Raw genomic sequence first — 26,767 nt, forward strand, 5'->3', positions numbered from 1 at the left:
TGCCTTTGGATGTACCATATTGTCCTAATACATGACTTTCAGAGCAATCTTCAGTCAGACAGATTAAAGGTAAAATGTGATCTTTAGCCGGCTAAATCCAAACATCTCTGTTACTGTATGAGGATAAAGCTAATCTCCTGTGACTTCCTCTCATTAATCAGTAGTGTCCTCATTTATACTCAGAGGACAATTTGTTTAAAACTGTGTTCACACATTACACATTTTTTAAAATTCTTTTCTACAACTGAACTGCAAGATCACTGAGGATGCTGATATGTGGTACTGTTCTAGATATGCCTCCCCAGTATGTGGAGTAGCTGGGGCATGGTGAATAATGACTTCAGTAAAGATTTTTTTCCCTTTATTTTAGGAAATACGTGGCCTCTTTCCATGCCTTGGATCAAGTAGAAACAATAAAGCTTTTTATAGAAATAAAAAAAGGAAAAAGAAAAAGAAGATAAGGAAAGGGGGGGACTAGGTGTGACTTAGAAGGGAAGGTAGGACCACAGGAAAAAATGGGCAAAAATATAGGTAGGTAGTTAAGTAGGCAGGAGGAAAAATATATAGATATGATATAGATAGAAAGATAGATAGATAGATAGATAGATGACCCATATCTGTGACCATGGGAGAACCACTGTAGTTTCCAGTGAAGGGAATAGAGACACAACTCTGATGGTGAGAATGTGTGGAATTGTACCTCTGTTATCTTATAATTTTGTAAACCAATATTAAATCACTAATAAAAAAGGGTAAATGGACACAAAAAGTTGTCCCTATTGTTATTATATGAATGCAGCTACTATAGGCATTTTATATGCATGATTAATTTCTAAGGACAGTGCATTTGAGCATTATATTTTAAAGACTGTAATAGTCCATTCTAAGTATACTTTATTTAATGATCCTCACAAATTTTATTGAGATACCAAAATTTATGATACAATTATATTATTGTTGCTAGATACATCACTATACTCTTCTAATTGTTATTTATTGGCTATATTATAATTTATTTACTCATTGTTATTGATCAGAATGTCATGTTAATTGAACTCTATTCCTGAAGATTAACACTGATGATTAAATGATTGTTAAGGGTTGACTGGCTTAGGAAATCTGCCAACCTGAATTCAGTTTGACAAAAAGCCCATTTTAATTTAGTTTTTGGCTCATAGTTGATACTCAATAAATATTAGTTTTATTCCTTGTTTAGGTCTATCTCCCTCCTTTTTACAAAACTTATGGTTGCTTATTTTATTACAAGCTTGAGAAAACTGCATGCATTTAATCCAGAACTTCCTAGCTTATCATCACGAAAGTTTGCACGAGTCCTTCCATTTACAAACTTGTATAAAACACTTGTATTACAATCACAGGGATTTAATTTTCTTTATATCAATTGATCAGGTACAATGATTCATCTCCCCCCCAGATACTGAACATGAGTGCTATAAAGGAATGTAGAAATCCCATTACCTAGCTTCCCACTTAGTGCACATCACAGAATTTAGCTGGGTGCTCAAAAGTGCCAATTCCTTAACTGTCTTAAATTGGCAAGTAAGGACAAGGTATCTGAATTTTGAGAAGTCTCTCAGTATCTTGATTCAGGTAGTGTGGGACCATAATTTAAAGTTACTTGTTGCCTAGTACACTTTACCAACTTTATTTAAAGTTAGATTTTCATCATGTTCAGTCTTTTTCTTTTAAAACTAATTGAATCTTGAGATGACTTATAACAGGAGACAAATATTGCAATCACAATTATGTTCTGTAACAGGAAATAAGCTCTAAATGAATATTAACATTTCTCTTGACACATTACTATGTTTAAGTGTATTAAAGATGTCACTGAAAGGTGCAGGGGAGGAAAATGAACTTGATTTGTCATGTAGGTGTTCATGGTACTATTATCCACAACTGTCTATGCTGATTGACAGCACACCTATTACCTCTTAACAAGCATTGTACTCGGTTGAATCAGATTTAAGTGTGTGACATTTTAAAGGAATATTTGAAACTGTTTAAGTTAATGGTATTAATTGTGCATAGACCAACTTTCAGCCACTGTTTCAAAGTCCTTAATAGATAATAAAGTAAAAGCTCTTCTGCCTAGAGTAAACTTGGGCCATCAATGCCGTGTTGCTTAGTTGTTATACATTAGAGTAGGGGAAATGTTTAACAGTAGAGAAGAAAATCATCCCCATATGAGAGAGATGGAAATAGAAACTCAGAAAGGTGAAGTGTTAAAAGTTATTTAGTTGTGAGGAGGGAAGTCAAAATTATAACTCACTTCTATGGGGTCCTTGTTCTCTGCTCTTTCTACCATACCAAACTGTCCTTTGTGCAAAATTACTATCTATTGAGAAACGCTAAGCCTAATGGCTGGTAGAGATGTTATAATTCATATTTATATTGTAAAGAGCAGTGAAGCAAGGAATTCTACTCAGTGTTTCTTTTGGAAAACCAAACATGCTTTATTTAATTTTTTTCACAATTTATTTAAACATCTCACATATACAAAATAGGTACAATTTAATTTTTCTGCTTGTTTGTGAAACAAGACTTCTCTGAAGCAATGGGAGAAGATGAAAATGAAACTGGCAAAGAACAAATGCTGAGTTTAAAGAAGAAGACAATGTTGGGCAAATGATGATCTGCATACTTTAAATTGGGGATAAGATGTAAAATATTTGATGCTCAATCAAATGAAAATACACAATACAACTCAGTACAGAGGAGTATTTCTTCTCAACTTCTTCTAGCACCATCAAATTGTTCAAGTATCTGAAATATTAATAATTAGCACCTTTGTATTTTGTAAAAAACAAGTACCTCAGCTCATCTTTATCTGGTCAGTACCTAACGGTATGGATTACACTCACAGGAAAGTGTTTTGAGGTAGTTCAAACCTTTGGAAGTTTGGTTTTTAAACTTCCCTCTGTGTAAGATATTCAAAAGCCACAAGTGGTGCAAATGTTCTCAGTTTTATTTTTTAATTTTTATTTTTATTTTCTTACAAAGGACGACATTTTTCACAACAGGTTGAAAAATCCAAATCTTTTTTTTGGCCGGGTGGGGTGGGGGGAGGGAAAGGGAATTAATTAAATTGTATTGCACAATGCTCTGATCAGTCCTTCTTCTCTTTTGCCCACAATTTAAGTAAGTAGATATGCAGAAGGAATGGAAGGATCCAGCTCTTGGTTAAGAAAGAAGAAAAGAAATGGTAAGGAGAGAAAGTTTTTTCAGATTTCTTTCTTTTTTTTTTTAATTTAGGGTGAGTTCATTTATTTGTAACACACTGGGCCAACTTCCACACGGAATTCTTGGTCAGCACTACCGATGTCCAAAGGTGCAATATCAAGAATAGGTAGACGAGATGGCTTATTTGTTTTGTATTCAATGATTGTCTTACTCCATTCATTGTTCTTTTTCTGTTAACACAAACAAAAAAAAAAAAAGAAGAAAAATAAATCAACACCACTTCTGAATCTAATACTATCTAAACCTTACACACAACAAGAAAGTTTTGGCTTGTCATTGTAAAGACTTTCAGATCAACATGCTCATTTTTGAAGTGACATTGGGATTATTTTTAGGGGTAAAGGTTATTTTTTCTTCTTTTTAAAAATCTGTTTATTTACTGGCTAGAGACAACAAGAAATGCAAAGGAAGGGAATTGATAGACGGGGGGAGAGACAGAGAGACACCTAGGTACTGCTTCACCACTAGTGAAGCAGGTGGGGTCTCGGACTTGAACCCAGGTCCTTCCACTTTGTAATATGTGTGCTCAACCACTCCTAAATTTTCATTTTTCACCTCTGGTTTATGGTGGTACAAGAGGATTGAACCTGGGACCTGGGAGCGTCAGGCATTAGAGTTTATTTGCATAACCATTATGTTATCTCTCCCACTTATAGGGAAAGGTTTTCTATAAGCGCAATATAAACTTTATGAGTAACTTAATTTTCATTATTTCTCTGTGTGTTGGGGAGTTAGATGGATATTCATATTTGTGAACTTTGCCACATGTAATATACTATAGAGAAACATAAAGAAAAATATAGTCCATACTAGTTAGCAAAACAAAATTTAACTATGAATTCTATTTTAGGTCCTCTGAACCCAAAGTAACTTTAAGTGAGTGACATATGCTATTATTTAAGAAATTTATGTTACTATATAGATATATATGGTACATACATCAGGGAATTTTAGGAGGCAAGATTTGATAAAAGTGCTGTGGATTTACCATCTGAACTTAAATAAATACATTTATGAAAAAAGTGAATGTTAGGTCATTCATTCATTTGCTGATTTCACAGTCTAAGCTAGAAGTTGCTCCATCCCTCACTTCTATACAAATATTATTGCCATATTTCATGATTACTTACAGAGCAGCCATCCACAAGCACATTGTAAGTGAACCTGCTGTTGCCCTCAGCAACAAGTTCAACATCATTGGAACCTTGCAGAATGACAGCTTTTTTCAGGCTACCAGTCTCCTTATCCATGTATGCAATGCTGTTCTTGCAGTGGTAAGTGATGTTCTGAGAGGCACGGTTGGCCAGCAAGCGCATGAAGGCAAGTTGTGTAGCCATTTCTTTGGTGGTGACGCCTTCAGTATTATATTCAAACTACAGAGAATAAGATGGGATATTTCAGTTAAGAGGAGAACTCACATATCAACAGTCACATTAAAAAAAATCTGATTGGCAATATGGTGTGTTGAGGTGTGTTTATCCCTTTTTTAGGTAGATGTGAAACTGTACCCTGTAACAACAACAGTATTATAAGACACCATTTCTTTAACAAAAAGTAACTGGATAAAGGGAGAAATAATAAATTCAGACTTGAGTTTTGAATGAATAATAATTTCTATTTCTAAAATGACTTGTTTGTTTTATGAGAGGGAGAAAGAAATACCAGAGCATCTCTCTGGCATATGTAGTCCTGGGGAATGAATCTAGGGATTAGCTCATATAAATCCCATGAGTCTACCTACTGAGCTGACCATGAAAAAGGTACTTCTAATAAATAATTTTACTTGTCTTTGAAGCATTAATTACCTACAAGGGATATTAAAAACTACCAGATTGAGGCAAGATCATCTCAAAATGTACCTGCTTCACATAAGCCTGTATGTATCACTTCTTGTCTAGAGTTAGAAAGCAGTAGGAAAGAGATTTGGACCTCTACACTTATTTATTTGTTTTGTAATTCCCACAAGTAGGCACTCAATAAATTAAAAATTCAGAAAAGCTTATGTTCTCATAACACATGGGAATAAAGCATAGGGAGAAGGTACTGTGCTTGCTAGTATTCCTCCATACTAAATGACATTAGTTTCTCTTTCAAGTGATTATCAGTTATGTGAAATTTGAATAAGAACTTTACCTTCAATTGTGCAGATAAAGTCAATTATGCTTTCAACTTCAATATCACCTTATTGAGGAAATGTGAATTCACAGGATTTTTGTCATAACAGTATAGTTCTACATTTCCCTGAGATAGGTATCAGTACACCTCACCCACTACTAAATATTCATCCCCCGTCACAGAGCACTAGATCTTCAGCCCCCCAAATAAATTTATTTTTAACGTACAATCCAAAGTACTATGCGAGAAAAAAGGCCCATATATATGTATGTATGTATATATGTATATATATATATATATATATATATATATATATATATATATATATAGTTTTTTTTGATACAGAGAGAAATTGAGAGGGAGGGTAGAGATAGATAGGAAGAGAAACAGAGACACCTGCAGTACTGCTTTACCACTCATGTAACTTCTACCCTACAAATGGGGATCAGTGGATCTAACCTGGGTCTGTGCACATGGTAATATGTGTGCTTTATCATGTGTGCTAATACCCAGCCTTGAGAGCAGGCTCTTTTTAAAATAAGTGCATTTTGATAAGAAATTAAATTGCAGATAATTAGAAAGACAGAAAACCTAACAAAATAATGTATGGGAGAAAGAATTTTTTTTTTTTAAGAAAGAGTAGAAATAAGCTCATTTCTTTTTCATGTTTTTGTGTAGAGAAAAATATGGAAAGTAATTGTATGGTACAATTGACATGTTTATCATGATGACTTTGAATAATCATGAAAACGTGAAATTACACTAAGCATTCCATTTTAAAAAATCTCATTTTAATTGATTACTATCAGAATCATTAAATATTTTAACTATTTAAAGAAAAATACATGCCATTTATCAAAAGTTTCTGTAACAAAAGCAATACTGAATCAATGTTCTACTGTGTTGTAAATGCAATTGAATTAAGAAAAGGAGCATTAGATGGGTAGAAGGAATGTTTTGAAATACCTCACCTGGGTACCACCATTGATAGTTTCTCCAACCCAGGTATGTTTCTTGGCTTTGGGGCTACTGTAGCCACTCTTGGGTAAGACGATTTTAGGTTGTGCCTCAATGCAAGTTTCACCAGTAGAGAAATCACAGTAAACTTTGATGGCATCCATAGTGCATCCTTGGTTAGGATCAATCCAGTAGTAACCTTTCAAGAAAATAAGACCCAGACCATAAAACATCTTGTTAATAGGTTGGAGAGATAGTTCATCTTTTTAGAATACCAATTTGCGTGCTGGTGATCACAGAAGCTACAGGTTCAATTCTCAGCACCACATAATGCCTCTGTGGAGTGGTACTCTAGTCCCTACTCTCCATAAACAAATAACACTTAAAAATTTAAGAAACTCTCTTCTGACTATGCATAGGTTTTAATAATCACTAGTCAAAGATTTACTTCCTGAAAATAACATTTTTGATTGACTATTATTGTCTGTGCTACATTTAACAGGAAGAGGGTAGCTATTATCATCAACAGAATAGTTCCTCTTTTCCTGTCTTCCATGTAAAATCAAATACATATTACTATGAAAATGATAAAGATACATATTAAAAAGTCTGAGAATGAATATTATTTGGGAGAAAAGAACGATGCTTCCTTAATTAGCTGTGATTTCACAATTTTTACCCAAATGCCTTTTCATTCTGAATACAGTGGGAACTTATTTTGAAAAGCCCAGTTTCTGAGAAAGGTCAGTTTGGTTTGGGCATCTTGACTTACCACTGCTCCACTCTGGGTGGCTAAGTCTCAAATCACGGCATGTGCGAGCTGGATTCTTCTTAGAGCCTTCAGGCGTAAGAAGGGTCTCAATTTGATTGTTCAAGGATTTCAGAGTAGCATCAACTTCATAGTCCTTGGGTCTGAGAGAGGTTGGTCGAGGCTGGTCAGCCCTATAGAAGTCACCTTCGTAACCAAAGTCGTAACCCCCACCACTTGGGCCAGGAGGACCAGGAGGACCAGGAGGGCCAGCAGGACCCTACAAAAATAAAAGTGAGAAAGAGAAGGGTTTGCATTTGGTTATACAGAGACAACATTTGAATACCTCACAAACATTATGCACATGCTCTTCTAAGTAATAAAAAAAGCAAGTTCATATAAATAAATAACTTGCTTCCAGGCATACTTGTAGGAGTATGTTTGATTCATTCTAAGTTCTAAATATCTCAGGAAACAGGTGGAAGAGAGAAACTAATTTAAGGTGTTCCTTTAACTATTTTGGTTCATTCCTTAGATTGGTGATGTATTTTATTATTTCTTCAAGTGATACTTACAGCAGGACCTTGGTTACCCTGAGAGCCACGAATGCCAGCAGGGCCAACTGTACCGGGTTGTCCATTGTGACCATCTTTTCCAGCTGGGCCAGAAGGACCAGCAGGGCCCTAAGGAAGAAGAACATCAAGCTTAGCAAGACAACAAAAATCTTGCAAGGGAGCAGAGACCCAGAGCTCACTGTGTGTATTAGGCTCTATTTCAGAGATAAATATCTTTTAGATTGACTTACCCTAGGACCAGCTGGACCCACGGATCCAGGAGCACCTTGATCACCATGTTGACCCTTCAGAGAGAGCAGGGTGAAAATCACAGTTTCAGAACACGTGTCAATAAATAGATGCATTTTAATTTAATGAAAGACTTTAGTTTTGATGGACTCTAGAGGGAGAAAACTGAAAATGTGAAATGGAACTCAATAGTCCCATTATGCCTATTATATTCAATTAGCTTTTTTTTTTTTCCCTACAAGCTATTTCAATAGTGCAATATTAGTCATTTGTATACTTATATTTATTTTAAGTGAGACTGAAGCACATTATTACCGGGAGATAGACACCCCCCCCCCACACACACACACACATCTACTTCTCTTTATCCTTACATTTTTGAGTTGGGATGAAATAGTACTATTTCTTGGGAGATGGAGTTAGCCAGAGAACAAGTAATGGACACTGGATATGATATAGGATGTTTTAGAATATTAGTGAAATCTGAGAAAGATCATTCTAAGCTGAAGATCTCTTGAGCTAGACACATGCTAAATGTGCACAGTTTACTTACAGCAAGACCAGGAAGACCCTGTAATCCATTGTGTCCCTTTAAGCCAGGAAGACCTCTGGGCCCTTTATCACCAGGCTCTCCCTTATCACCTCGAATACCTTGTGGTCCCTATAGTGACAGAGAATAACAAATGGGTCATTTACCTTCTTGAAAAATAAATGGCATTTAATTTTCCGCAAACACTGTTTAATATTTTTACATTGATAAGACATGCAAAGGTCTAAAAGTCATGTGTGTGCTTCTCAAACTTCTACATCCTTTTAGTTGTCATGTTGGTAAAGTTACCAGATCTGTGTTATTTAATATAAACTAGCAGATGACAAATTATTTTTATCAATTCATGCCCTAAAATAAAAGAATAAGGAAGTTTTCTTCTTAAAGACTTAAATAAAAGCCTTAAGAAAGTATGATCTACATATTGTTTCTACTTTCTAATTTCATCATCACTGGGGCTTCATTGTACTGAACTGTCCTTTTCTGATAGAGAGGAAAAGGTACCACAGAACAGAAGCTACTTTCAGTATGGCAAGGGCTAAGCTCAAGCCCTGGCATGTTTGACAAAGCACACACTATCCAGGTAAGCTGTTTTGCTTGCTCATTATTTTCTTCATAGATAGTTTGGACTGATATTCCCAAAGTATTAATTTGTAAAGAAGTTTTCACCAAGTACATACACTAGGACCTCTTGGACCAAAGGCACCAACAGGACCAACAGCACCAGCAGGACCCTGTAAATTGGAAAAAGAAAAATACAGCTCACTTCCATGTCACATTCTCCTCCTGATGATCCCACAGTTCTCAAGTTTGGGGGAAACATCAGAAGTTATGTAAATGTAGGTTATAACTTTGAGGGACTTGTATTCAGAAACTTACAGGTTCACCACGATTTCCATGTTTGCCAGCAGGACCCACAGAGCCATGAGGACCAGGTGCACCTGCAGCACCAACAGAACCAGCATTTCCAGGGTAACCACGCTCACCCTACCATAGAAAAAAAAAACTGAGTATCACTCTGTCCTATACTTTAGTCTTTTTTAAACTAGAGACATTTGAAAAGGTATCTGACCTTGTGTCCAGGTTGACCATCACGGCCTGGAGGACCATCACTCCCAGGGTTGCCCTGTGCAGGAAGACTCATTATCAATTAAGACACATGTAAATATTCTTCAATTTTGTTCTACAGACTAACTGTTGGACTTACATCTCGGCCAGCTTCACCAGGAGCACCATTGACACCAGGATTACCCACAGCACCAGGGGGACCACGAGCTCCAGGGGGACCAGCAATTCCAAGGGGACCAGGTTCTCCCTATAAAGGAAGAGAAAGCACGTTAGCATTCTCTCAGAACATAGAGTTCCAATCACATTCCACAAAAGCAGCCTTTGTCAGGAGATTCTAGTTTGAAGAAAGAAGATAAATTGAAAGTGAATGAGCCCCAAAGTGGTCATATGTGTCATCCTCCTGTTCTCCTCTTACTCATGTAGCTGGTCAGCTTTATGTAAGTTTGAAATGTTGCTCTGTACAAGGTCAACCTAGTTTAATCTGTTACCCCACATGAAAAGAATTCATAAAGTTGAGAAAGTTTATGGAGATGGTTTTGAGTTGCTGTCACATATAAGAATAATAGAATGATTCAGAACTTAAAGAGTTTTATTCTTCCTACAAGATAAATGATGCCGGCATTTCACAATGCAGAGGAGTAAATGCAATTAGTGCTTATATCATTCTTAAGCATGTAAAAAGAACAAAAATTATTCTGCATAATGTTAAGCTGTGTCTTTACAGCATGTGTCTAAGTAAGGTGGTATTAAAGCTTCTTAGATAAGTGACATGTGATCTGTATAAAGAAAATGCCATGAATAAAAAAAATTCTTAAGTAGAGTTATTCAGTAATCAATCTGTCACATCTGAAATGGCAGCTTTTAAAATCTTTTATTGTGTTAATGAGAATCAGAATGGTGTCAGACACTCACCACAGAGCCAAAAACACCTGGAAGACCACGTTCACCTCTGGAGCCTGGGAGACCCAGGATACCAGGAGCACCAAGAAGACCTTGAGGACCTGCGGTGCCAGGGGGTCCCTGAGCATGAAGAAAAATACTGAGTATTAATGGTGATAACACAGGTTGGCTAGAGGATTGTGAGAATGAGCTATCTATAATTTAGTGAGGGCAGTGAACTCATGTTAATAGGACATAGCCTTTATCTTTTCTCTGGTTATGACCTTACGTTTACATGTGTATTTATTGCTGGTTGTGAGACCAGTGACACAACCATTAAAAAACATGCGGCTGAAATTAACTAAACCAGCTGGGGCATTAGAATAGAATTTATTCAGGCAATAAAATTTTGACCTTGGTCTCTAATTGGATCATGTCTAGTAAAGGCACATTTCAGAGTAGCAATAATACTGGAAATTGGTAGTTAAGAAACTGGTAGCTTACTAATATTGATTAATTTATACTAGGCTGACAATAACACTGGGTTCTGTTTTCGACCCAGTAAGGTCTCCTCAATAGCTTCATATTGGCTCCTCAATAGTTTGAAGAGTTGGCTGGTGTGGAGAGGGAAGGGGTGGGGGGGGAGGTGGAGATATCATAATGATTATGCAAAAGACCTTCATGCCTGAGGCTCTGAAGTTTCAGATTCAACACTCAATACCACCATAAACCAGAAATAAGCAGTATTCTGATCTCTCTTTTTCTCTCTTTTATGTTTGTATTTCTCTCACTAAAATAAGTAAGTAAAAAGGAGCTGTTTGATAAAAATAGTGCAGTTCTTCCATTTAGAGCCATCCCCACTTAGTAGCCAGAACTATCTGGCAGAAAAAAGATTTCCTGGTTCAGTTGAGTTCACTTGAGAACATGCACTATATGCATATATCTTGCACTAAAAGATACATGTAAAGGTTTTATTTTAATATAACAAAAGGTACTAAGAAAGAAGAATTGGAAATCACTTACAGCAGTACCAGGTTCACCAGCGGGACCCTTTTCACCAGTAAAACCTGGGGGGCCAGAACCACCAGTTTCTCCAGTTCGGCCAACAGGGCCTTGGTCACCACGGGGACCACGAAGACCTTCTTTACCAGCAGCACCAGGGGGACCAGGAGGACCAGTGATACCCTGTGAGCAAAAGTGCAAGATGGTTTACGTTCAACTGGTCATTATGAACTTGGAAGAGAGGAGAGGCTCTGTATTTTAAGGAGCAAATAGAGAAGCAGAAAAATAATATCTTGTTAAAAAGTTTATTTTTGTGAACTTTCTTTCCTGAAGAAAGATGCAAATCACATCTTCTTTCTCCCAAGGCTATAACAAAGTGAACTGCTGAGACAATGACATTGGCAAATACCTACTGAATAAAAGCAATGCTTGCCACCCAAAACCTGATATATTGGAACTGGAACTGGAGAATTATAAGAGTTAATTGTAAATGAGTAGGACTTTGGGTTTGGAGGACTGTTATTACTTCCATTTTAAGAAAATCAACACCAGCATTTTGTTCATAATTGAGGAATCACGTATATTCTCAACTAGGTTTAATTAAATGCCTACAGGGAAAGAAGATTTTTCTGTTACAAATGTGTAAAAGGGTTCTAAGAAATCAACATCTTTGCTATTTTTTTTTCACTGAAACCTTAACCAGAAGACTTAATCCTTGGTAATTAATTAAATTCTCCTGAGTCCTGACAGAAGAGTCTGAATCAGAATTAAATTAGAGGCCAAAACCACCTTTAAATTCAGGAGCAATCATACCTTAACAACCAAGGCAGGATGCTGGCTGTAAAGTGTAATTAGATATAGAAATATCTGATATGTGACTAAAAATCTCATCCTTTTATTTTATAACAGAGACTGTGCCCCTAAAAGGGGACTTGTGTTTACAAGAATAAAAATATCTTAAGCTGATAATATTAAATATAATTTGTGCTGGTTTTGCACTAACAGGTTAGCAAAACTAACTTGAGACCAGGAACATAATAGCAAAATATTGTCAGTAAGTTCTGCAGAAAAATTTCATACGATTTTCCCACTAGAGGCCAAACCTTCTGGTTAACAGATTTAAAGACATATCTTTGACGTGATTTACTTACAGAGGGTCCAGGTGGACCAGTCCGCCCAGCAGCACCAGGGAAACCAGTAGCACCCTAAGAACAAAACACATTGACGTTCCATTGTCAGCATCAACTCTGGGATTTGAGTAAGTCAAAAGTCTCTCTTTTAGAAAATCCCCAATACATCTGACTAAGAATGAATCAAGAAGTAAGTAAGTAGTCTCACTAGGACATTGTTTATGTAAGACCCTTAAGACTCTGCTGTTCTACACTTCTTTCTGATCAGTCTGCTTTTAATTGCAATGCCTATCTTTTGCAATAAGGCTTTGATGGTAATTCTGAAATGCTAGCACATTATCTAATGTAAAAAGCAAGAAGATAAAATACTATGCTAGTATTACACACTGATTTGTAATAGTTACTTATCTACTTTTCTGGGTACTAAGGGAATGACCTTAAGTAATTTCTTTACAGGGGAAGGAACAACAAAAGAACTACATCATTAACTGCTGAGAAAAAAAGAAGGAGTCAGTGGAGCTAGCTCATTCCTAGAGAGCCCTGAGTCTCTAGGGACTACATGTGACAGCACTGGGCACCATGGGGAAGGACTTGGTTAGACAGAAAAATGGCACATCAGCAAAATAACAAAAAATACTGCAGAAATGCTTTACTTATTTCATAATTAAATTACCTGTGGCCTTCCTTGGTTATTACTTCAAATAAGGCAGCAACAATATAAATTTCATTGAGCTCCAGGTAAAAATTATGTTAATAATCATCCTATGAATGTTATTAAACTAGTATCCCATGAACCTGACCCTAACATTAAGATCATAGTTTTTCTGAATCGGTTAGCCTGAATGTCAAGAATTTTACATTATAGTCCAAATTTCCAAACTTTCATGTTGTCCCTAAAAGATCAGAGTGCATTGTAAATACTCACAGGGGGGCCGCCATCTCCACGACCTCCAGCAGGACCAGGAGGACCATTTGGACCCTAAATGGGAACATATAAACCAAAAGAGTGAGGTCAAGTCACAAGCAGTTCTTACAAATGTTAGTCTTTCTCCCTTCCTTCCTCCCTCCCTCCCTCCCTCCCTCCCTCCCTTCCTTCCTTCCTTCCTTTTCTCTCAGAAAGATAATTTCCCTATTAGGAGGAAACCCAGAGGTAAAAAAAAAAAATTATTGCTATCATATCAAATAAATGTCCTTACTTTAATAATACCACACTTATGGGGTTATTGAATGAGTAATATGAAACAGTTTTATAAAACTTTGCTAAACTGTACAGTAGTACATAAATGTTAATGACTACTTTAAAGTTACATTCTATTTGATGCATTTTCTGTGTATAGCCAACAGTTTATTGATGCATTATATCAACTAAAGCTCAAATATAAAATTTCATGGACAGTTAGACTACTGACCATCAGTAAATTCAACTTACAGATGGACCGGCAGCTCCAACAGGTCCTGTGGGACCAACAATACCATTTTCACCCTTGGGTCCTTTAGTTCCTCTCTCTCCTTTAGCACCAGGTTGACCAGCAGCACCCTGTTGTGAAAGAACAGTTATATTTCAGGTATTCCAATTCACTCTTCTTGTTAATTTGTGATGTTTACAGATAAATATTCATTTTACAGTACTCACAGCAGGACCAGCAAATCCATTGGGCCCAGCAGGACCAACTTCACCACGTTCACCCTAAGAGGAGGAAGGGATTTAAAAATGTCTTAGTGATCTTTGTTTCATCACTGACTAAAAGTTGTGAGTGTCCAAATGACCCAAGTTTCTACTTACAGGGCTACCACGAGGACCAGCAGGACCAGCGGGACCAGCAGGACCAGCTTCACCCTATAACCGGACAAAGATGATTTTGTTAATGTTCCCCACATAAATGCTCAAATAGATAGGAGCAGGGAGGGAGAGTAGTAGAGAGTGGGTTTTATAGTTTGCAGTTGCATCAGAAGAGATAACTCAAGTACCTCTCGCACAGTAAAATAATGTACTCTGATTCTGTTTAATGTTCTACTCTGTTTGGGGGCTGAAGTCATATAGGTGATACAGTAGTAAAACACTATAAATCAGTACCTACAACACCAAGAGGAAGGCATTTTAATTTTCAGATGGACATAGGGTTGATTTGCTGCAATCTGTATGATGCAATAAATAAGGTCTATTTTAAATGAAATGTTCAATGTGAAATAGGCATGCTATGTATTTTATTGATTTTTTCTTTTAACAATTGAAGGCTTAGAAAAGGCTCAGTGCATTAGGATATTGTTAATAGGAAAGAAGGAAAGACTTTAAAACAAATGATAGGGATTAAAGTATAGATCAGATAATTGACACAGTCATAGAAGGGAAACAGAACCTTAAACATATAACACTTATTTCCTGCTGCTTGACACAAAGGATAGATTTTTAAACTAAGTTGACTTTATACTAAGCCATAAAAATGAACTGCAGGGACTATTTGGGGTTAAGACAGGTGGGAAAGTTTAGATACTGATATGGACTCAGAGGATTGCGACTCAAGTGAAAAATGTTTCCTTACCCGATCACCAGTGGCTCCAGAAGGCCCTGGGGCACCTATGGCACCAGGAGCACCCTAGTATCAAAAAGAAAGAAGTCTTACTAAATAATCGAATCCCCATACTATCAAAAGCAAACTTTGCTGTTCCCCTTTACTGAATACTTTTGCTGCACACTCTGGATGGACATCGAAAAAGTCTCTGCTGAATTTTAGTACTAATTATCAGGACTGTTATTCAGTAAGAAAATATCTCAGTGATCAAGGCTATGAACATGTATAAGTCAAGGGTAGGTTAAGATTTGAGGAGGTTTGAGTTTTTTACTTTTGTACAATGCCCTTGAGAACACCAAGCACATAGTTTTATTGAGTGCTGTTATAACTGTAGGATTCAGAAGAAAGGCCATTATGATAACCAGAATGAATTATCAGTTTTGAGGGAGAGGTGGGGGGATGAAAAGGTAGTTTATGGCACAGAAGAATCATGATGCCAATACTTAAGTGTATACCTTGCGGTTATACCTTTATGGGTTTAAATTAGGCAACTCTGTAGTATTAACAACAAATCCTTGGGGCTCCTCTTTGAGTGGTAAATTCTTAGGACTTGTACTCAAGTAGGACTTTACTATAAGCTTTGACTTCTTAAAATACAAGAGGATTACTTAATTATTTTTCTACAGTCCTACAGTAATAAACAATCATTTAAAAATTAAGTTCTGTGTGATGTGGGACCCTATCCCTGTAATCTTACTATCTTTTAAACCATCATTAAATCACTAATTAAAAAACAGAAAAAAAATTAAGTTCTGTTGAACCCAGGGTTTTCAGTTGATAGTATGTATTTGATATAATCAACACTAGCGACTATGATTTTAAAATAAATAAATGTTGTATTTTTCCTTTAGAAAATGTAGCATGATTCTAGTCATGGGTCCAAGAAATAATGGAATATACTTTTAATAAAATTCCACTTTTGTCAGCTGTTTTGAATAGCTTCAACTCAAATTGAGTGAAGTATAAAAACAAAAACAAAAAACCAACCAACCAACCAACCAACCAACCAACCAACCAACCAACCAACCAAACACCTACTCTCATTACCAATAAACAAGCAAGAAGTTCTACTCACTCGAGCACCATCTCTGCCTGGATTGCCAATTTCACCTCTGAGGCCAGTTTCACCCTGAAGTGTAAAGCAAGAACAACTTTATGTTTCCTAACCAAATTTTTAAATAGAAATTAATTGGAAATGTCTTGACAGAGACATTTAAATCTTTCCATCATTTAAGATCTTTAGTAATGTCTTTATTCCTGTACCATTCTGTAGGGTACTGGATGAGTAAGGACAAAATAATTCAAAACCCTTTCCAGATTATTTGTTTTCTTTTCTAATTTCCATACACCCTCCTGAAGCATAATCAAGCAAGGTACAAATTCATGTGGACAGAATTATAAGGCAACATCACAATGGGCTTCAGTGCCTGATCACTCTCATGGCATAACTAATGCAGCAGCACGGTTGACAGCTGTTCAATATAGTTTCTTCCCATTAATTAGGGCAGGATGAGGCATTATTGTTAGTGGCATTAAAATGAGCCTCATGTATTACTCAACACCATCTGTTTGCATGAAATTCCATGGTAGCAAGGAATTTTGCCAGATTAGTGAGTTTAGAAATGCGTAGGTGCTAAGCTGCAGGGGGAGAAATGAATACAGATATCAAAATGTTACCAGACACCCTGCCAAGAACTGTGAAAACTTGAGTGTCCTTGTGCAGCCTTCTTAGCTAGAATTCATCAACAATATACATTAAGGTCCAATATGGAGAAGATACCTTTTCTCCCTTGCCTCCAGGTACACCAGCAGCACCCCTCTCTCCTGGGAGTCCACCAGGGCCAGATGGACCAGCAGTGCCTGGAGCACCAAGCACGCCAGGTTCACCCTTGAATCAAACACATGTGAAATCAATTATTTCAGTGGCAAAAGAAGAAAAACTCTTGAAGGATTCCAATTTAGTCATTTAATAGATAAGCATTCTTGCCTACTTAGAGATACAAAGGAAGGCTACTGGAAAGAGGAAGAATGTAACAGAGGAAGATGCAATTAATGCCAGGGTGACTAAAGAGACAGGGGAAGTGGGTGGCTGTGATTATTCGATAACCTGCTTCCCATCCTCTTACGACAAACATGAAAAAGAAGATAGGACAATGGGAAGTAGAGAGAGTGTAAATATTTGTCCACAAGCATTTTTTAAGTATAAGTCTCTTAGACCAGACAGGAAATATGGAAAAGACCTCATCAGTTGGAGAGATGTTTTCATTTCATCTTCTGAAGTGTGGAGACTATAGGTTCCATTTTTATATAAAACCCTGCAGTTCTACATACTTAAAAGCTGCTGGTTAGCTTCTTTAATACAACCTTTTGAAAAGTAATATCTCAAAAGCCTTGTTTCCTTTATTTACCCTCTCCTTGTGGCATGACTTTCGTTTTTTCCCACTATGCTTTTCACATATCAACAATAGATTTCTGCAGCTAATCTTCACTTTTTTCTTTAAAGGTTCAAAGTTCACTGAGTTAATATTATCTGTCATATTGGAGTTATTTACTTTTTAAAGAAACATATAATTCCGTACACTTTAAATTAATGACATTCTATTTTTAAGTCAAGTTTCCAGGTATATATGGGGTAAATGTACTGTTTTGTTAAATTTTATCATCATGAATTCTCTTGGTATTAAAATTTAGGCTGCCTTTTGAAAATCTACTTTATAAAGTAGGATGTTGAGAAGATAATAGTTTGTTCTCTAGAAGAAGCATCCAAAAATATATGATGCTTCCATGTACAGAACAATGGAATCTCTTACCTCTTTTTCTCACTTATTAATTAATTACATTATATTATATATATTTTAATTAATGCTCTTTGGAATAATATTTTATTTACTGAGATGGAAATCACCATAGAAGTGGAAGTAAATAAAAAAAACAAGAATTCTAAAAAAAAAAAACCCTGAAAAACTCTAATCTTATTATCTTACACTACTTACTTATTTTAAAGTATACTGAGACAAGCAAACACTATATAACTTAAAACATTACCTTGTTTCCATCAGGTCCTGGGGAGCCAGAAGGACCTCGGCTTCCAATAGGACCAGAAGGGCCAGCAGCACCACTTTGACCTGGAGGACCACGTTCCCCCTGAAAAGATACAAGGAATTAGAACTGTCGCACTATTCCTCATATTCAGAGATACCATTTTATACATCAGAGCTCACAGCTATTTGAGTATGGGCCTTGCTAAATTATAATTTTCCTCTCAACTTTTCTATTAATAAAATGAAAGGGTAGGATAAGATAACCTCTGAAATCTCACAGAGCATTAATGTTCTGCTACAACTCTTTAACATTTGTTGTTTCTACATTATATCAGTCAACTTTTGAAATCCATTTTTCTTTGCGATGTGTCTGTAGGTGAAACAGGTGCCAGTTATGCACAGTATTCAAGGCAAAAGATTGTCATTTTAAGTAAATATCAGTGCCAGAAGTTTAAATATTCTTATACCTATATTCTTTTATTTTTTACAGCCTGACATACATGTCTGTATATTGTATGTAAGTGTATAATTATTATTTTTATTTCATATGTATAAACTTGCATGTAAATATAATAAATACACAGCATTCTGTTATGCAGAATATAGTATTAGGTAATTGTTTCAGATGAGATCAGTCTTATTCAGGGTGGCATGGCCATAGACACATTAAGTAATTGCTTCAAAGGCCCCAGCTATAATTTGGTTTTATGGTACTATAGTTCTGTGATACTAAATTTATTTGAACATGCTATACATATGGTATATGATCCATATAGGATATTTCAGGGGTAAACTAAGTTATTCTAATAACCACAGACTATATTTCATGTTTATTAATCTTATTTTTATTTAAAGTTCTATGTGGTATGTAGAAACTGTGTATTTCTATATTTTAGTGATTTTAGCTTTAGACTTTGAATATCAATACACCTTGCAAAAAATCAACTAAAATCCCCAAGTAAGATACTGCTTTTTTGGGAGTCGGGCGGTAGCGCAGCTGTTTAAGTGCTGGTGGAGCAAAGTGCAAGGATCGGCGTAAGGACCCTGATTCTAATCCCTGGCTCCCCACTTGCAGGAGAGTCGCTTCACAGGCGGTGAAGCAAGTCTGCAGGTGTCTATCTTTCTCTACCCCTCTCTTGTCTTCCCCTCTCTCTCCATTTCTCTCTGTCCTAACAGTGACGACATCAATAACAACAACAATAATAACTACAACAATAAAACAACAAGGGCAACAAAAGGGAATAAATAAATAAATAAATATTAAATAAAAGATACTGCTTTTCTTTGGCTCAGGCCAAACCACTGTCACAAATACGTTGTACCTGTCTCTACGAATCGCTGGATTCAAAACACATTAGTTCATCTATACTTCTTGTAACTGTGTGATTTTTAATAGGAAATATAAAAAATTATGTACAAATATCTATTACCATATTAGAAATATAATGTTATTTACAGATTATGTTTGATAACTAAAAAAATGTCAGAAACTTGTTGCAAGGTCATCAAGGTTTTGAAAACACATGATTAAAAGTTCATGGAAATTAAGTAACACTTACTCTTGGACCAGCTGGGCCAGGGAGACCAAATTCACCAGGAAGACCCTAGGTAGAATATGAGAATAAGCAAGGTATGAAATTTACATATAGATAAATCTGCTTATGTCTCTGAGATCTATAAAAGTTGAAAGAGTGAAATAAAGCAGGGTAGGCTATACCTACATAAGTAAATATGGGAATAGGTTATTAGGAACCAGGGAATGAACAGCTATGAATAGAATAATACAAAAAAGCAAGAATTACACTAATATCAAAGATAAAACTATCCCAGAAACTGGTATCAGAAAATGTAAGCTTCCCATTATTTAGTCAATTTTTTCTTTTTCTCTTTTCATTCTTTTGTTTTTCACATTTAGAAAAGTGACAGATTCTCTGCTTTAATAATGTGATAAATAATAGTGAACAACATCAGACATTACCTGTTTTAACAATAAAGCAGACTGCTTTCTTAATAGAAATGATCATATTCTGCACATTACCTAACTAATTGTATACCCAAGTGTATCTCCGTTATTACTGACCAGCTGCCTCCTTAATGTGACCCACTGTTGACAAAGGAGACCACACCACAGAATGTAACTGAATTGAAGCACATTCATCACAATTACAAAGAAAATGACTCAGAACCCATGCACTGATTGTGGATAGCAGTGTCATGTCTGAATGCCAAGAAAAACATTAAAAGCAATTTTTCAGGGTCTAGTTTGATGGAAAAATCAGTGCATTTACCTTTTCACTATGGAGAAGGAAATGATTTGTATTATAACATTACCCAAATAATTCCAAAAAGTAAGGCTATTAAAGGGAAAGTTCACCAATACATTGTACTTCCATAATGTCACTTTCCATCTAATACTTAAAGTAATTTGAACAGGAATGAAAAACTTTTTTTTCTCCATTGCTACTATTATACGCAGAATGCTATCATTAACATTTTTTTGCATATTAAAATTGCACAGCAGTGAAGCATTAAATGAGGAAGGGAGAAGTCCAAGTGAATTTCCCATTGTTTACTCACCCTTTCTCCTGGTTTGCCAACTTCTCCAGTTGTGCCTGCAGGACCAGGCAGACCCTAAATGAAAGAAGTAAAAACCTCAAACTTCTGGATATCGTTCAGGGGATATGCTAGTAATTAGTCTATGGGTGGGGGGCACCTAATATCTATACTATCACTAGCAATTGATGTTATTACAACATTTATGAAAGTTTGCCTTGAAAAAATATACCTTTGCTTCAGTTCTGAAATCATGTTCTGTGAGGTGAGGTTGGAGTAGTAGGGTGACTTACAGTTTGGTGGTCTGACAAAAGGCCTTTATTAATATATATATGTTTTCTCTGTCTTACCTGGAAGCCTGGAGGACCAGCAGGACCCTGTTCACCTTTTCCACCTTGGACACCCTAAAAGGGATAAGAAAAAGCACAGCAGTCATTGCCTAGCTGCCTCATTTCATACTAGGAAATTCCAATTGCTGTTTTTATAAGTAGATTCATTTTAGAGGAGAAAAGAACAAGAATGGGAAAAATACTCACTTGTGCTCCAGGAGGTCCCTGAGCACCATTATTTCCATCAGGACCAGGAGCACCCTAAAACATTTAACAAAAAGCTTCAGAGTTACCCAGGAATTAGGGAGTAGAAGATGCTTCAAAGCTTTATTCATTCCCTCCTCAAAAACCAAACAAAAAAACCTGCCATTTAACATAAATTAAACTTATTTTCAGTTCTCTGTTAAAGCCCAAATATTGCTACAAACTTTTGATATGACTCATAGGAGGTCCATAGATGGCAGTCCTATTATGAAATCCAGGAAGTGCTACTAGCATATTTACTAGAATGTTTTTTTTTTAAAAATCACAGAATTAATAAATAAAAACAGATTGTGCCCATAAATATTTTGAATTGTTATAGCTAGCTTATGGTCATATAAGTATGGTTAAAAATGTTTTGTGGTCAATGTGTCCTGGAGCTCAGCTTCCCCAGAAACACACCCTACTAGGGAAAGAGAGAGGCAGACTGGAAGTATGGACCGACCAGTCAACGCCCATGTTCAGCGGGGAAGCAATTACAGAAGCCAGACCTTCTACCTTCTACCTTCTGCAACCCACAATGACCCTGGGTCCATGCTCCCAGAGGGATAGAGAATGGGAAAGCTATCAGGGGAGGGGGTGGGATATGGAGATTGGGTGGTGGGAATTGTGTGGAGTTGTACCCCTCCTACCCTATGGTTTTGTTAATTAATCCTTTCTTAAATAAAAAAAAATTTAAAAAAATGTTTTGTGGTGATATAAGGGTGCTTTGAGAAACCATTTTAAAAATTGATAGAATTATATAATGTGGCTTCAAAAGATGTGTGTTCCCTATATGAAGAGTACTTGGATTTAATAGTATTAACACTTACCCGAGCACCAGCAAGACCAGCATGACCTTTATCACCACTTTTACCAGGATCACCCTATAACAGATTTTTTTAAAAAAGCATGTAATGTAAAACAAATTACAATAATTTTGAAGGGTTAACTTCTTTCTTGGCTTTCTTGAGAGGGAGGCAGGAAAGGCTGATGGTCCCTAAATTCTGTTACTGAAGGCATGATTGTCATAATATAACTTCACATATAACAAAGTATGCCTGTGTCCACAGAAGTAAATGATTCTGAAGATGTATGTCTGAATTTGGTGCATAATGATACACTACGGATCATCTTTTATGTGGACAGTGACTTCCAGTTTTCTTATGTTGTAGAGGAACTCCCTTGAGATAGAGCAGTCTAAGATAGCAATACTAGAGTTTTAGTAAAATGTAGCCAAAAAAAAATTAAAAACACCCCAAAACAAAATAAAACAAACAAACAAACAAAAAACTGCTAAGGGAGAGTAGATTGTGGTAATTTCTTACACTGGGGCCTTTAGGTCCAGGGAATCCAATGTTACCAGGCTCTCCTCTTGCTCCAGCTGGGCCAATTGGTCCAGGCCTGCCGTCTATACCAGGGAGGCCCTGAAATCAGAGTTTATTTTTAAGCTTCTGCATCATTTGAGGGGAGGGTGTGCAGAACTTTGATGGTGAGTGTGGTGTGAAGCAATAACCCTGTAATCTTATACTCTTGGAAACCATATTTAAATCACTAATAAATAAGTAATCTTTGACATTTTCTATACAAAAATAATGAAGTTTATGTGTCAACAAGGTCTCAAGACCTCAAACCTGTGCTCTCGCTATGGGATGAGACTGGAAACACAGAGGTTCCTGGGCGATGTGTCAAAAATATGACCTCATTTTTCTTTTTCTAAATAGAATGGTGGGACACAAATAGTCAAATCTGTCTCTCATGTATACAATTTTCTTCTTCCCATATCCTGTCATCCTCTTCAATTTCCCTTGCCTTATTTTTCTATTTCCCCCCTTTTCAGGCCTCTATTCATTTCAACTCTGTAATTACAATTACTTTGCGTTCCCAGGTGATGTATGCGACTGATATTTATTTTCAATGTATTCATGTATAAATAAGCCTCAGAAAAGACTTGATAAGGGTGAAATAAGAGTCCTTAAAAAATTAATAGAGAATCCAGAAATACATACTGAGGGGCCTTCTTTGCCAGCTGGGCCAACATTTCCAGGGGAACCAGGAAAACCCTATAAAACAAATGGTGCTTTAATATTAGCACTTTAATACACATATTTGAGACTTCAATTGATTGAAATCTCACAAAACATTTTCCTCTCACTCTTTGTTGGTTCAGACAAATCATCAGGGGTATTAGCCATTAGTTGGGAGATGTGAAAGATCTTTGAAATCTTACTTCTATGTTTCTTTTTTTCCTGTGTCTTTCTTATTACTGATTTTTAGTGCAACAGTCCCATTTAAAGATATATCAAGAAGCTGTTAGCAATATACTGTATGGACAAATGTATCTTGTTACTTTAGAATAGAAAAACAAATATAGTTAACTGTTTTCAAAATGGATTTTTATAATTCCATATTCGGTGTTTCTATTATTTGTTGTGGTACAATTAGAGTTGATACTCATCCATTAGAGATAATGAAGACAAAAAATCATTCTATTGCTATGGATTAGAGTGCCTATGAATCTAAAGGTCATTTCTCCATAGCTAGTGTGATGATGAATACATTATATCACTTTGTTATCGCCAGAAAGTGATTTCACTTATGAATCTAATAAAATGATAATGTATAGTCCTAATATGTTTCATGAACACCTTATATAAAACTCACAAATTAAGATAAAAGATTCATGCCAAGAGGAGAATCAATCTAATTTGGATACATTAAAATAAATCTATTCTTTCAAAAGGCTCATAGCCATTGTATCAAGTAATAAATAGGAATTTCATGAACTAGCCAAATTTATAAATATATCTAGTCAGCTTTGATAAAATTAAATCAAAAAGGCAACCACCAGCAAACCTACTAACAAATTTTCACTTGATTTTTTTTTTTTTATTATTGTCTTCAAATATCAGTCAGTTTCTTAAACAAGGAAATTGTGCCTAGTGTGACTTGCTCAGAATTACTCATAAGCTTACTCGGGGTCCCATGAGACCAGGCTCTCCAGGGCGACCAGAATCTCCACTGGGACCTCGGACACCAGCAGGGCCACTTGCACCACGACTACCAGGAGGACCCTATTAAAAAGAAGGGGGGGGGTGGCATGCTAGAGTTAAAGACACACTCACCATTAGAAACAAACATCTACACAGAAAATGAGTAATGAACAACTTACCATGACACCAGGTCTGCCATCAGCTCCAGGAAGACCACGAGAACCAGGACTTCCCTGAAAGAGAGCAGGTTACATAGAATAATGTTGGAGAAAATGTTTGAATTAGATAAAGCAGAGTTTACTGAAACACAGCAAGCATGCAATATATTTTAACATCCCTTAAGGGGAAGCACAAATATAAAGCAAGTCAAAAAACTTCACCCAACCCCCAAAGGAATGTGTGAAGGAGGCACTTTGCAAAGTAGGTCAACATTGTTTCCAGACCAATTTTATAACATACCAAATTACGAGTAACTGACTTAATAAAGCAGATGGAAAGCAGATGCTTCCTTCATCTAGAAAATGCATTCAGTCATTCTAACCAATTCCCAGTGAAGGGGGTGTCATCATTTGCCACTTGTGTTTCTGGGTGTCAGGAACATTTGGAACCTACTCTCAGCCCCGGAGGTCCTGCAGGGCCAGCAGATCCAGCTTCACCATTTTGTCCTCTCTTTCCTTCTTCACCACTGGGACCAGGGAGACCTTGGGCTCCAGCAGAGCCCTGTTTAATGAAAACAAGAAACAAGAAAGGAGGATATGTAAAATGATTTTTTCATATCATATCCTGCTAGAGAAACTGGATTGGAAAAATGATAACTCTATGAATGTGATTATAACACTACTTACAGGTTCACCCTTGTTGCCAGTCTCTCCTTTGGAGCCAGCTGGACCAGGCTCACCCTAGGGTCCCAAACAAAACAGTAATCAAACAGCAATCATTTATCACAACTCTTTCACAGATGAACATTTTAGAATTATTGGTGGATCAAGGTAAAGATAAATTAAAATGGCCTGAGAAGTGCTGAAATTTTCATTGGTTTACAAAGGATTGTTCTTGATTGAAGGCTAAGACTGATATTCTACACATATCAGAGCTATGATAACTTTTGTGTAATGTTCTGGGATAGCAGGAGGAATGTTTCCTGTTTATGTGACAAATGGAGGGAATGAATAGATTTAATTAATATTTATGAAATAAATGTGAAGTAAAATTACCATGGAAGGAAATAATAAGAATGATTAAGCTACAGAAAATCTGGATGATGGTTAAATGATAGCAGAGTTGGTATTTGTGGATGATGAAATTCACAGCCATGAATACTTACAACAAGTCCTCTGGCTCCACTAGCACCAGCAGCACCAACAGGACCAGGAATACCACGAGGTCCAGGGAGACCAGGAGCCCCAGCAACACCAGGCAAACCCTGTGAAAAACAAAGATTATGGTCTATCTTGTGATGATTGGTAAGAAAAAGAGTACACATTAAAGTGCTTTTAGAACTGCAGCAGCACATTTTAGTCACCCTTATATACTCACAGCAGCACCCTTAGCACCAGTGAGACCATTAGCTCCAGGATTACCCTGTGAAGAAAGAGAAAGGACAAAGATGTCAATAACAAAGAATATTTCTGTTCTTCTCTGACCCCAATGAACACTTTTTTCCCTTTCCTTCTTGTCTTCGAGGCATGGTAGAAGTTACTTACGGGTGGTCCAACAGGGCCAGAAACACCTGGAAGACCCACTTCACCACGAGCACCAGCGGGACCAGAAGGACCAGGGTTACCAACAGGTCCAAGTTCACCCTAAAAGAAGGAATGACACCCAGGTATTAGCCAGACAATAATGAAACAGTTTATCTCTGTTTTTAGAACACCAAGTTTTATGAAATTATTTCGGAACTGCAGTAAGTTCTCTTACCTCCTTTGGAAGCACATGTTTTGAATTTGACTTCCTATTTTCCTGGATTGTTTTTTCTATCTTGGCTGCCAGTGCTACCTTGTCCTACTTCTAACTCTAGTATATTGAATATTTTTATTTGCTAGTCAGTCTGGACTAATTTGGAAGGGTAGTCCAGAGTGACCTCGAAGAATAAATTTCCATCTTATCATTCTGATCTAAAATTCTATCTTATCATTCAGCATAGCATGCTCAAGTGTGGAGAGATGTTCTATTTCAAACCTGAAGTGCAAAAATTGGGCATTTCATATTTATTTTGAGGGTGGGACTAATGAAGTTATCTCCTTTATTGTCTCTCTATCTGAAATTATATACCCTTTAACACCACAACACAAATGTCTAATGATAATATATATAATTTATTTTTACCTTGGGGCCAGGAGCACCTGGGAAACCCGGAGGGCCTGCAGACCCAATGGGACCCTGAAATCAAAGCAGAAGGTAGTAAGCAATTTTATCTCAGGAAATGAAGAACATACTAAGGACAGAAAACTAAAGTGACTTAGCATAGCTTGATCTTATTTAATTAGTATCTTAAGAAAGGAAAGACATTCAAGTTATCCAAGGTGGGA

The 26,767-nt window shown here is 36.4% G+C and overlaps 1 protein-coding gene across 2 annotated transcripts in view; it reads right to left on the bottom strand.

Annotated features, from left to right (window-relative positions):
• Positions 1–2,452: 2,452 nt before the first annotated feature.
• Positions 2,453–26,767, bottom strand: part of COL1A2 (collagen type I alpha 2 chain) — a 38,825-nt gene continuing 14,510 nt past the window's right edge. For both annotated transcript variants that reach the window (XM_007522499.2, XM_060196219.1), the window contains 37 exons: positions 26,565–26,618; positions 25,943–26,041; positions 25,776–25,820; positions 25,564–25,662; positions 25,085–25,138; positions 24,852–24,959; positions 24,419–24,472; positions 24,222–24,320; positions 23,256–23,309; positions 22,575–22,673; positions 22,080–22,133; positions 21,214–21,267; positions 21,028–21,081; positions 20,702–20,755; positions 19,684–19,728; positions 18,129–18,227; positions 16,864–16,971; positions 16,159–16,212; positions 15,054–15,107; positions 14,297–14,350; positions 14,147–14,200; positions 13,943–14,050; positions 13,439–13,492; positions 12,535–12,588; positions 11,405–11,566; positions 10,415–10,522; positions 9,642–9,749; positions 9,507–9,560; positions 9,314–9,421; positions 9,115–9,168; positions 8,441–8,548; positions 7,890–7,943; positions 7,660–7,767; positions 7,109–7,364; positions 6,351–6,535; positions 4,395–4,637; positions 2,453–3,434 (listed from right to left, as the gene is read on the bottom strand). In XM_007522499.2, the coding sequence (XP_007522561.1) occupies positions 3,288–3,434; positions 4,395–4,637; positions 6,351–6,535; positions 7,109–7,364; positions 7,660–7,767; positions 7,890–7,943; positions 8,441–8,548; positions 9,115–9,168; positions 9,314–9,421; positions 9,507–9,560; positions 9,642–9,749; positions 10,415–10,522; positions 11,405–11,566; positions 12,535–12,588; positions 13,439–13,492; positions 13,943–14,050; positions 14,147–14,200; positions 14,297–14,350; positions 15,054–15,107; positions 16,159–16,212; positions 16,864–16,971; positions 18,129–18,227; positions 19,684–19,728; positions 20,702–20,755; positions 21,028–21,081; positions 21,214–21,267; positions 22,080–22,133; positions 22,575–22,673; positions 23,256–23,309; positions 24,222–24,320; positions 24,419–24,472; positions 24,852–24,959; positions 25,085–25,138; positions 25,564–25,662; positions 25,776–25,820; positions 25,943–26,041; positions 26,565–26,618 (3,360 nt within the window). In that variant the 3' untranslated portion in view covers positions 2,453–3,287. The remainder of the gene's footprint in view (positions 3,435–4,394; positions 4,638–6,350; positions 6,536–7,108; positions 7,365–7,659; positions 7,768–7,889; positions 7,944–8,440; positions 8,549–9,114; positions 9,169–9,313; positions 9,422–9,506; positions 9,561–9,641; positions 9,750–10,414; positions 10,523–11,404; positions 11,567–12,534; positions 12,589–13,438; positions 13,493–13,942; positions 14,051–14,146; positions 14,201–14,296; positions 14,351–15,053; positions 15,108–16,158; positions 16,213–16,863; positions 16,972–18,128; positions 18,228–19,683; positions 19,729–20,701; positions 20,756–21,027; positions 21,082–21,213; positions 21,268–22,079; positions 22,134–22,574; positions 22,674–23,255; positions 23,310–24,221; positions 24,321–24,418; positions 24,473–24,851; positions 24,960–25,084; positions 25,139–25,563; positions 25,663–25,775; positions 25,821–25,942; positions 26,042–26,564; positions 26,619–26,767) is intronic.

This window comes from Erinaceus europaeus, chromosome 8 (genome assembly GCF_950295315.1).
Source record: "Erinaceus europaeus chromosome 8, mEriEur2.1, whole genome shotgun sequence".
Lineage (NCBI taxonomy): Eukaryota > Metazoa > Chordata > Mammalia > Eulipotyphla > Erinaceidae > Erinaceus > Erinaceus europaeus.